Consider the following 11363-nt stretch of genomic DNA (forward strand, 5'->3'; position numbering starts at 1 on the left):
GTAAGCATGATCAAGCTCATAAATACCAAGTAATAGAAAGACAAACCCATTATTTACTATAATTGTTGGAATTTTTTAAGCCATGACTACAAGAATAGATTATCCGAGAGTTCAGTTGTGAAAATGTGGATACAAGGTATGTATCGAGGTATTTTACTATTTTATACATCCTCCTACGGATACAACTGATGCACCTTCAAAAAGTTAGCTACTTAACATAGCTCGGCATAGTTAACCATTATGTGAAGAAAGAGCCTATCATACATGATACAACAAAGGGAGAGGAATGATAGGGAATTGATAAGTCATTAAAGAAACCTATCAAGGGTTCAATGGTAGTGTATACGAGTCCTATCAAAATCTTAACATAAGATAAATGACAGAGGTAAGAGAGTGGAGCCAACCTAAGAAAGAAGAAGGTATCAATTCACCTTGGAATTCCTAACTTGATATGTCTACATATTAGAAGACCTATTTCATATAAAGGTCATGAATATTGAAAACACCCTGAAAGAAATGATTCATGTCAATAATCTGAAATACTGCGGGTGCCATCCAATTGTTTGTGGCCTGGTTGAAATTTAAGGAATTAATTTTCCAGTTCTTGAAAATTTTAAAATTTTAAAAAGAGTTTGTAAGGTCATACAAAGTAAAATTTTACTTTTTGAAAGGCAGTACTAATATTTTATATAGGAGTTTTTTTTATTTTTTTTAAAAGATGAAATATAGGAAATGTACAGCAATGAACTTAACTATAGTTCAGCAATGGACCCAATTGCTTTTTCTAATTTTTTCAATTTAATGACTGATCTGATTTTGATAATATTAAAAATAATCACTCATAAGAAGTAATAAACAGTATAAAAGGGAGCCTTATTACAATAAGGATGCGAAGTTTAATTCTCATAATTGAATTAAAGAAACTGAACCCCTTGAGCTAAAGTAAAATACATGTATATGTAACAAAGTGAAAATTCTTAGGGGTCGCGTTTCCTAATATCCGCAGTACAGAAGAATTACGCTCGTAAATTATAGAAATATGCATTTGTCTCGCAGCAAACTGAAACTCATGTTATGAAAACAGCATTGAGGAACTTATTGTTTAACTCGTAGCAATCAAAACATCTATGCCACAGACTCACTTCAATCATCAACCTCTGCTTTGATCTCTCTCTGTAGCTCTTCCTTGTACTCCTCAAATGATCCAGGGAAACTACTCACAGTTCCGTTTTCTACCACCCAAATTTCACTTCTCTCCTCGTTCTCACACACACGAGATATTAACCGCGAATCATGACTTACAAGCACCACTCCACCACTGAACTCATCTAGTGCATCAGCCAATGCATCAATGCTCTGCATGTCTAGATGATTTGTAGGCTCATCCAACAGCAAAATGTGTGGTTTTGACATAGAAATTGATGTGAAGACAACCCGTGCTTTCTGCCCTCCCGATAGTTTCATAATTGGGGTGAGGTGGTTATGACTGGGAAGCCCAAATTTCCCAAGCTTTGCACGAACGGCTTCCTGCTTGCTAAGTCCCTCCTGATCTGGATGAAGCCTGAGAAGATACTGAACTGGTGTTTCATCCATTGTCAGAAGGTCCACAAAGTGTTGTGAGTACCTCCCAATCCTCAGTTTTTGACTCCTTCGTACTTCACCCTCCGTCGGAACCAAATCACCAGCAAGAAGATTAAGCAATGTAGATTTCCCAGCTCCATTGGGTCCAACAATGGCAACACGAGTCCCCATATCAATACCAACATCAACATCCGATAGCCTGAAATCCTCCCTGTTTGGATAGCTGAAACTGACTTCAATGAGCTGTAAGAGTGGTGGGGTTAACTCAGTGGGTTCAGGGAAGTGGAACTCCACACTGTAATCTCTCCACTTCTTTGGGGCCTCTGGTGGAGGCTCATCATCGTCAACCTTACCCTTGGCCTTATTCTTTGATGCTTCCTTAGCAGCAGCAAACTTAGCTCTATCCTTAACCTTCTCCTGCTGAACCCGATTGCCTGTTCTCTTTGCAGCTTTCACTTGCTTATCATAAATCTCGAACTTCTTATTCATCTCCTTGCGACGCTGCTCATACCCACTTTCAAAATCATCAAAGTTCCCCCGGTAGAAATGAAGTTTCTGGTCATGGAGATGAATAATCTCACTACAAACCGTGTTAAGAAAATCCCGATCATGCGAGACGACAACAAGAGTTTTCTTCCACCGGCACAAGTACTCCTCTAACCAGAGAACAGCCCTCAGGTCAAGATGGTTGGTGGGTTCATCAAGCAATAGAAGAGTTGGCTGCACAAAGAGTGCCCTAGCCAATGAAATTCTCATCCTCCACCCACCACTAAATGACCGGGTTGCACGGCCCTGCATATCCTTAGTGAAACCCAGTCCAGCAAGAATCTTTGATGCCTGAGCCTCAGCAGCATCAGACCCCAAAAGCTGCAAATTCTCATACAGTTCAGCAAGCTTTTCTCCCACATCATCCCCACTCACATCATTTTCATCCTCGTCACAAGTGGCAGCAGATGAATTCTGCAAAGAATCCAAAGATGCAACTTCCTGTCGGAGCCTGACCAGCTCTTCGTTCGCTGAAATAACTGCCTGAAGGGCAGTATTATCGTCACCAATCACCTCTTGCTCAACCAGTAGTACATCAATATTTTTAGGTACTGGAATCTTCCTCCAAGCAAGAAGTTTTAATAATGTAGATTTTCCCATCCCATTTGGTCCAACTAAACCATACCTCTTCCCATGAGATATCTTCACTGATGCATTCTTTAAGAGTTCTTTCCCACGTGCTGACACAGAAAAGTTTTCTATCGTTACATCTTTGACATTAGCATCAGCTTCATCTTCGCCATCAAGAACTGAAGCCCGGCTACCAATAACAACGGTGAATGCATCATGATCATCCTTAAGGGCCTCCTGTCGGGCCTGCTGTGAGGCATGGACAGCAAGCATGTCTTTCTTTTCACGTTTCTTCAATTCCTTTTCAGTTACGGATATGTCAAGTGTCTTTAGTTCAGCCCTTTGTTGCCGCTTAAGTCGTGCGTCTTCTTCAGAGGAATAAGCATCATCCTCATCATCAGAGGGAGGGAGGTCGATGTCAGCAGTGTAGGATGGAAGTTTTGGAGCTGCTTTTGCTTTGGGCTTGCTAGTGGTAGTGCTTGAGGAGGAAGATCCCTTTTTGGGTTTATCAGATTTCTGGTCCATGCTAGCAAGCATCGCTGAAACTGAGAGCTTCTCTTTCTTCCCATCCTTGGAGGCATCTTTGTTGCTAGGCTTAACCTTTGTGGTTGCACCACTATCCTCTGTTTTCTTCCTTCCCATTGCACCAGTAGACCTGGAAGTAAGATAACTCAAGAAATCAATTTACCTAGTTGTAGAGCTCCATAGTTGAGTTCATTGCAATTAAAATCAATAATAACTAATTTAGCAACTAGCAAATATAGACAATTATATTTATAGCCCTGTTATAAGCCATCCTAGATGATCTCCATCAAGATATTTAGATCAGTTTGAGGCTGTCAACATCAGAAGAGAAATGGAGAGATGAAGTACAGAAATCTCCATACCAATTTTATCACAATATCAACAAGTTCAAGAGAGATCCGAGCATGAGAAGTAATCCAATCTAAGTTGAACACGCTTCTTCAAGCTTAGATTAGCAAAACACAAAATAAGACACTAAATATGCAACAGAGATAGCCCAGTGGCAACAAGAAGCAATGATAACATATTGGAACCTTTATTGGTGCAGTTAAAAGGGAAAGAAAAAATTCAATTCATACTTGCATAAGAGGAAACAACAAACAAATATTTACCCCAAGAAGGGACATATTCAACAGCCAATTCAACAGCCAATTTTTTTACAAGGTCAAAGACAGCCATCATCATTTAGGTGTAAAGCATAAACTGAAAAGGATACATACATCATGAAGGTAGTAAAGATATCACATAAACTGTCTCATATGCATTGCATCTACACCACTAAGCGACACAGCAGTACCACTCAAGCAACAAAAATTTACAGTCAGCAGTCTTTCAGCTCTCTATATGGAACAAATCCAGACCGACTTGTTTGCAGATTTCACAGAGTACTACTTCTACCCACACCAATCCTCTAGCACTTATTTGTTTATGTGCAATTTTTCTAATTGATCCCAGCCTTGTCTCAATTGACTAAATTAATCATCCCATATCATCCGCATTGACAAACTTTACAAATTATCTTTAAATCCTTTAAATTGATCCAACTTTTCCTCCACTGAACAAAACCCCTCTTCATCCATGTAGTTCAGCAATCCCGAAATCGATCCCAGGTATCTTAAACTACACTAGGTAATTTCGAAGACATGCCAACTAATCCCCCAATAAAAAAAAAAAAAAAAAAAATACACCCTAATCCTAAATTTTAAGGCCGACCCATCTTTCCAACAATCTCCAAATACAAAATACATCTATGAGTTGTAGTTAAAGTGCAACTTTATGTATTCCCAAGCCCTAGATGGTGAAAATTTTACGATTCAAAATTTCCTTCCATTTTCTCAATATTTTCTCAGCATACAAACGATTGCATATAACCCATAAGACGATTGATTGGACTGGGAATAGAGATTGGAACAGTACCTTGAGCTGAGATATCGACCGAGCCGCAGAGTTTAGAGAGGGAAAGGTTGAATGGTTTTGTGTAAACAGAGATTGGGGTTTCTTGTGCTGCAAGCAAACCCTAAAATGAGGGACAAGGAAGTTTAGTCATATGATCAATGGGCTAAACCCGTGCCGGCCCAAGATTTGAATTATTGGGCTGATCCTAATAGTTTGGTCCAAAGAAAACAATCTTAACCCAGCCTGCTTTTAAGGCCTTCAATCCACCTTGATACATTTTCCATTTTTAATTCTTATACAAAAAGTAGGCAGATATATTGTGTAGTTGAAAACACTTTTCAAAACTTTTTAATTTTTTTTTAAAAAAAATCACTTTCTCAAATTTTAAATTTTTTTAAAAGAGTATTAAGAATACAAAGCAAATTTTTTTCTTTTTATATAAAAATCCTACATTTTATATAGAATTTTTTATTTTCATAATGAATAATTTAATAAATAATTTTATTTTTAATTTATATATATTAATTTGATAACTAATTAATTAAGTTTTCTTCAAAATAATTTAGATTGACATTATAGAAAATTTTTATCATTTTATTTATTGGACCAATACCTTCATTTCAACATGTTAATATTTTCTTTTGTTCATATATAAAATACTTTTCATAATATTACATTTATACAATATATATATATATATATATATATATATATATATATATTGTATATGGTTGTTAAATGTATAACTTTTTTTTTTGTTGATAATAGCCATTAAAATTATTATTTGTGTGGTCCTTTAATTGGCTCTTTCTTAGAGAGTGTTTGATAAATTACCTTAATACTCAATAATTTAATTTAAATTATTAAATAGATTAAAAATATTTTGTAAAATAACTTAATATCACAACTTAAAGTTAAAAATAACTTCAAGTATTAAGTTAAAATAATTAATTTATTATTAATCTTAATTTTATTTTATAAAAATATGTTTAACAACTATGACTCTATATCCATAACTCATTTTTTCTAGTAAATATTTTAAAGTTATTTTTCAAATTTATATTTAGTGCTTAAGATTAAGTTAAATTTTTTAATAATAAACATCAATTATAACCAATAGGGTAAATATGTGAATTCAATAACTTAAAATAAATTTTAAATTAATTTTATCAAATAACTTTAATATTTAAAGTAAAAAATAAATAATAAGTTTTAAGCTATCAACTTAAAGTTAATTTAAGTCATTAAGTTTATGAAACACCCACTTAATTTTTTATTTCATTCTGACTCCAATTATTAAAATAAAAATTTTAATTGGTAGAAACTTTTTATCTTCCTTATTTACATGTCGCATTTTATATAAAATTTTAAGATACTAATACGAGCATTTTATATTTCTAAATTATCTTTCTTTATATATAAAATATTTATAAGAAATATGTTGTACAAAGTCCAATAAATAAAATAAAAATAAGAAAAATGATTTAGAAATTATTTACAAGGAAAATGAATTTACAAGTGAAGAGCATATATTAATTTTACAAAACTATATATTACACTCTTTGCGGTTATTATTATTATTATTATTATTATTTTAGTTATTTAAGATTTTCTATTTTTGTTTTTATTTTTATTTTTTATTATTGAAATATACAATTATAATTACTAACACAATATACCAGATTGGATTTCAGTAGAACTAAAGACTCCCATACAAGACGTGACTACGCACCAGGCCGACTCAACCATCGAATTATCAAAGAAGGTGAAGTTTAGTGGAAATATCAAAGAGATTTTCTTGTAAACTTATTATATTTCACTTTTTCTTTTTATGTGTTCCAAACACCCTATTTTGTTTGCTCTAAATCTATCTAACAATCTTTATAAGTAAAATTTTATTACAAGTGCGATTTACAAGTCTGTTTACCAATTATTTATTTTTTTGTGAATTTTTTTAGTCTTAATATAATAAAAAAAACAATAATTTTATATAAATATAAATAAAATCAATCACACGAATGAATAAAACCATATAGCAATTTACTAGATATAAAAAATCACTGGTAATCTCGATTATTAAATAATATACTAAATATAGCAATTTATTGAGGTTTCGTTTTACAATGTGATCTTGCACTGCTCTATACTCCACCTTTATTGAGGTTGAGGTTTTGTTTTAAAATATGATCTCAATTGAAAGTTACTTTCAAGAAAAATCTTAAAAGTTCAAGAGTTAGAAGATGAAATTTTTAAGAATGATCATACTCCCTCATGATCTATTTATATTTATAAAACCTTCTCAGAATTGTGGAGAGTTTTTACTTCTAAAATATTATAAATATCATTTTTAAAATTAAATATCAATTTAGAGATAATCACAATTTTAAAACTTATTAAAAAGATATTTCAAAAATTCTTTTTAGAATCCAATACATATTTAGAAATAAACATGATTTTAAAACTTATCAAAATAATTTTTAGAATTAAAGATATAGAAAAAATCAAATTAGGAAATCAAAAGTATTATAATCTTAATTTCTTCTATTAGCTATTCCAAAAGTTTTATTAACCATAAATATATATTTACCTTAAATTTTACAACTCTGATCAATCCTAAGAAGTAAGTTGCATCTAATTAATAAGAAAAGAACAAAATCATCAATTAAATAAAATATCCTAATATTTTGATTAAAATTGTTTTGCCTTTCAATTAGGTTTGTTAATTTAATTATTGTTTGGAAGATTTTATCAAGTAAAAATCTTTTCAAATTTTAATAAAAAATCATGAATTTACCAAATAAAAATCCAACCATTAGAAAAATATAAAACAGTATTTGCACTGAATGTGGTGTCTTTTAAATTAAAAATGCTTGTTCAGAATTTTAAAATATGATGAATCAAGTTTTTAATCCTTATACAAAAGTTTCAAATGATTTATTAATATTTTCAAAATCAATCGTGGAAGAAGATGTACTTGTGTGGACCTGCATTTCGGCTCATGCGTTTCCCACTCGACGGCGAAACTCGCTTTTTTATTTTATTTGATGAAAATTTGATTTTTAGAAAGAAGACTTGGAGTCGCCACTTATTTTTGTTTTATTTTTAAAAGGGTAAACAAAATAAGAAAGAAAATCCTAAGTGCGACTCCTTATTTTGGAAAAGGTTATCTACGAAAAATCGGATCGGGCTCGGGGGTCAGGTTACTTATCAGGAAGGTACGGTAAAGACCATATCACCCCTCTAAGTCCCTAAAATTGGGTCTCTACTAATAAAATGAAGCTGATGTGGCAATTGACAAGTAAATCAATGAATATCCTGAATGATCATGCACACATAAGAATCGAGACATGCATAGACAACGATTAGAGGGAAGATGGGTACATACCTGGGTTACGAGTCACCATGCGCTATCAATAGAGAGGGTTAGTACACAATTTAGGAATAATCGCATGCATGTCAAAGAGTAGGGTAAATCAATCATGTATAATAATCAAAGCAAACAATCAATCAATCAATCATGAAGTCACCCATGTAAGGCCCCAACCACAGCTCGTTTATTTTGCATGAATTAATATCACTGATTCTATTATTCCAGAATTATAAAAAAATTCATTCATGCTTATTGAAATCAAGAGAAACAGAAGATTGTTCGAAAAATGGAATTAAAACCATTGGAGGGGAAATCGGATTTTTGAAGTTCATTTGAAAAGTTGGAGTCTCGAAGGTTACTTAAAATTTGGAGTTTTACAGTTTATTTGAAGATCAGACTTTCAGAAATTAAATGCGAGAATGAGAATTTTTAGAAATTAAATTTGAACGAGATTGGAAACTTGAAAATGATTTGAGAATTCGGGATTTTAAATGAGGGGATAAGTGGATGAGTGAATAAGTAAAGAAATGGAATAGTAACGATGGTGAAATAATAAAGATTAGGTAAATAATTGCGAAAGATGGAATTTTAGAAATTTGAAGATGTGAACTTAGAGTTTGAGAACTTAAGAATTTATTCAGGGATGAGATCTTTGGTATATGAATAATTGAATAAGTGGATGAGATAACATTAATAACGAGAATAATCATTAAACGACGATATTTGGACGGCGGAGCTTTTGAGGTTGGAAATTAGATTTGGAAGTCGGGTTCTGATGAATTAAACTTTAACGATTAGATTAAGTAGATAATATGGAATAATAACGCTACTTAACGGAAGCAATATTTTAAACGAATAGAAAGTGAGTAGTGGAATTTTTAAGATTGAAAATTAAATTAGGACGTTGAATTTTTGAAGAGTTGGACTTTAAATAAATAAATAGATAGGGGATAAGAATTCTAATTACTGAAAATAACATTTAGGCGAATAATGGAATTTCTGGGATTGAAAGTTAAATTAGGACATGGGGTTTTCGAAAGATTGGACCTTATATGGATATGGGATAATGATTTTAATTGATGAGGATAAAATTTAAACGAATTGTAGAATTTTTAGGATTGAAAAATTAAATTAAAACATGAGATTTTTGAAGAACTAGATTTTAAATAAATAGATGAATATGAGATAATGATCCTAATTGATGAAAATAAGATTTAAACCAATTACTGAAAAATAAAATTAAGACAGAGGATTTTTGAAGGATTAGACTTTGAATAACTAAATAAATATGAGATAATGATTTTAATTGATGAAAATAAGATTTAAACAAATATTTGAAGAATAAAATTAAAACATAGGATTTTTGAAGGATTAGACCAGATAGATAGATGAATATAGGATAATAATTCTAATTGATGAACATAAGATTTGAACGAATATTTGAAGAATTAAATTAAGACAATGGGATTTTTTGATGGATTAGACTTTGAATAACTAATAAATATGGGATAGTGATTCGATTTATGAAAATAAGATTTAAACAAATATTTGAAGAATTAAATTAAAACATGGGATTTTTGAAGGATTAGACTAGATAGATAGATGAATATAGGATAATAATTCTAATTGATAAACATAAGATTTGAACGAATATTTGAAGAATTAAATTAAGACATGAGATTTTTTTGATGGATTAGACTTTGAATAACTAATGAATATGGGATAATGGTTCGATTTATGAAAATAAGATTTAAACAAATATTTGAAGAATTAAATTAAAACATGGGATTTTTAAAGGATTAGACTAGATAGATAGATGAATATAGGATAATAATTCTAATTGATGAACATAAGATTTAAATGAATATTTGAGGAATTAAATTAAGACATGAGATTTTTTTTGATGGATTAGACTTTGAATAACTAATGAATATGGGATAATGATTCGATTTATGAAAATAAGACTTAAACAAATATTTGAAGAATTAAATTAAAACAAGGGATTTTTGAAGGATTAGACTAGATAGATAAATGAATATAGGATAATGATTCGATTTATGAAAATAAGATTTAAACAAATATTTGAAGAATTAAATTAAAACATGGGATTTTCGAAGGATTAGACTAGATAGATAGATGAATATATGATAATAATTCTAATTGATGAACATAGAATTAAATTAAGACATGGGATTTTTTTTTTTATGGATTAAACTTTGAATAACTAATGAATATGGGATAATGATTCGATTTATGAAAATAAGACTTAAACAAATATTTGAAGAATTAAATTAAAACAAGGGATTTTTGAAGGATTGGCATAAGGCCCTTCATCCACATGAACTGGGCCTGGGCTCCAACTCAAGCCCAAGTCTAAAGTCTTCATGGGCAAGCCCAATACAACCACCCATCACAAACTTGGGCCTAGTGCCCCAACTCAGACCCAAGCCCAAAGTCTTCATGGGCAAGCCCAATACAACCATCGCCATCATAGCTTGGGCCTAGTGCCTCAACTCAAGCCCAAGGCACCAGGCCAAACATGGGCAAGCCCAAGGCACCAATTCCCTCAATCAAATAAACTGAAGCCCATGTCCTCATCCGATTCCTCTTTCTCTTCCACCTTTTTCCTCATTCTTTGGTTCTGTGGCAGCAGGTGCTGCACCACTACCACCATCACTAGCTGCAACAACGACACCACCACCAGAAGGCACCGATGCCAATTTCTCTCTTCTAGATGCAATAAGCTTTGTTATATCCTTACCCTTAACTTCGGACAACAGCAGCTCAATCCCATCATCATCAGTTTCAGCTCCAACCGATCCGAGGATGCTCTTGAGGTCATCGGCGCAAGGGCTGACATTGCCTCCCAATACAACGAGCAAATATGCAGCCATCACATTCATCTTTTGTTAAGAGATGAGGTTTTGGAATTGCAAAGAAGATAGGAGTAGGTTGACCAATGATCTAAGGTTTACAATGGAAGAGAAGGCGACGTTAATGGCTGAATTCTCAGCATGGTCGGACGAGGCGCTAGGCGGTGCAGGTGACTGGGGCACCGGCGGGCATGAGATCCGAGGCTGCGTCACGCCTGATGCAGGGCCGACGGCACCGTGAAGAGCTCTGGCGAAGCCTAGCTAGGCTTGGATGAGGAGGGCGGCCTAGGAGCTTGATGGACAGGGTGACGAATGACTTATGGGATTTAAGGAAAAGTTAGCATGCATGAGAGGTTATGAAAGGGGTGCATGGAAGTGGGTATGAGAATATGGGCAATGGGTATACAAGATGGCCATGCAGAACCATGCACAGGTGAGAGGAAAAATGGGTTTGGTGATGTGGTTAAATGGGTGTAAGCATGGGAACGAGGATATGGGTATCA

At 32.9% G+C, this 11363-nt stretch overlaps 2 protein-coding genes across 2 annotated transcripts; both read right to left on the bottom strand.

Annotated features, from left to right (window-relative positions):
- Positions 1–849: 849 nt before the first annotated feature.
- Positions 850–4777, bottom strand: LOC100241016 (ABC transporter F family member 4). The gene is made up of 2 exons (XM_002266175.5): positions 4639–4777; positions 850–3352 (listed from the first exon to the last, which is right to left on the bottom strand). Exon 2 carries the CDS (start codon positions 3337–3339, stop codon positions 1144–1146), a length of 2196 nt encoding a protein of 731 aa, XP_002266211.1. The 5' UTR covers positions 3340–3352; positions 4639–4777; the 3' UTR covers positions 850–1143.
- Positions 4778–10559: 5782 nt separating this feature from the next.
- Positions 10560–10891, bottom strand: LOC100263276 (large ribosomal subunit protein P2-like). Its single transcript, XM_059734815.1, has one exon. It carries the CDS (start codon positions 10888–10890, stop codon positions 10582–10584), a length of 309 nt encoding a protein of 102 aa, XP_059590798.1. The 5' UTR covers position 10891; the 3' UTR covers positions 10560–10581.
- Positions 10892–11363: the final 472 nt, after the last annotated feature.

The sequence above is a fragment of the Vitis vinifera genome, chromosome 18 (genome assembly GCF_030704535.1).
Source record: "Vitis vinifera cultivar Pinot Noir 40024 chromosome 18, ASM3070453v1".
NCBI classification, from domain to species: domain Eukaryota; kingdom Viridiplantae; phylum Streptophyta; class Magnoliopsida; order Vitales; family Vitaceae; genus Vitis; species Vitis vinifera.

Coding starts and splice junctions, on each gene's coding strand:
- LOC100263276 (XM_059734815.1), bottom strand. CDS start 10,890: ATGAATGTGATGGCTGCATATTTGCTCGTTGTATTGGGAGGCAATGTC.
- LOC100241016 (XM_002266175.5), bottom strand. CDS start 3,339: ATGGGAAGGAAGAAAACAGAGGATAGTGGTGCAACCACAAAGGTTAAG.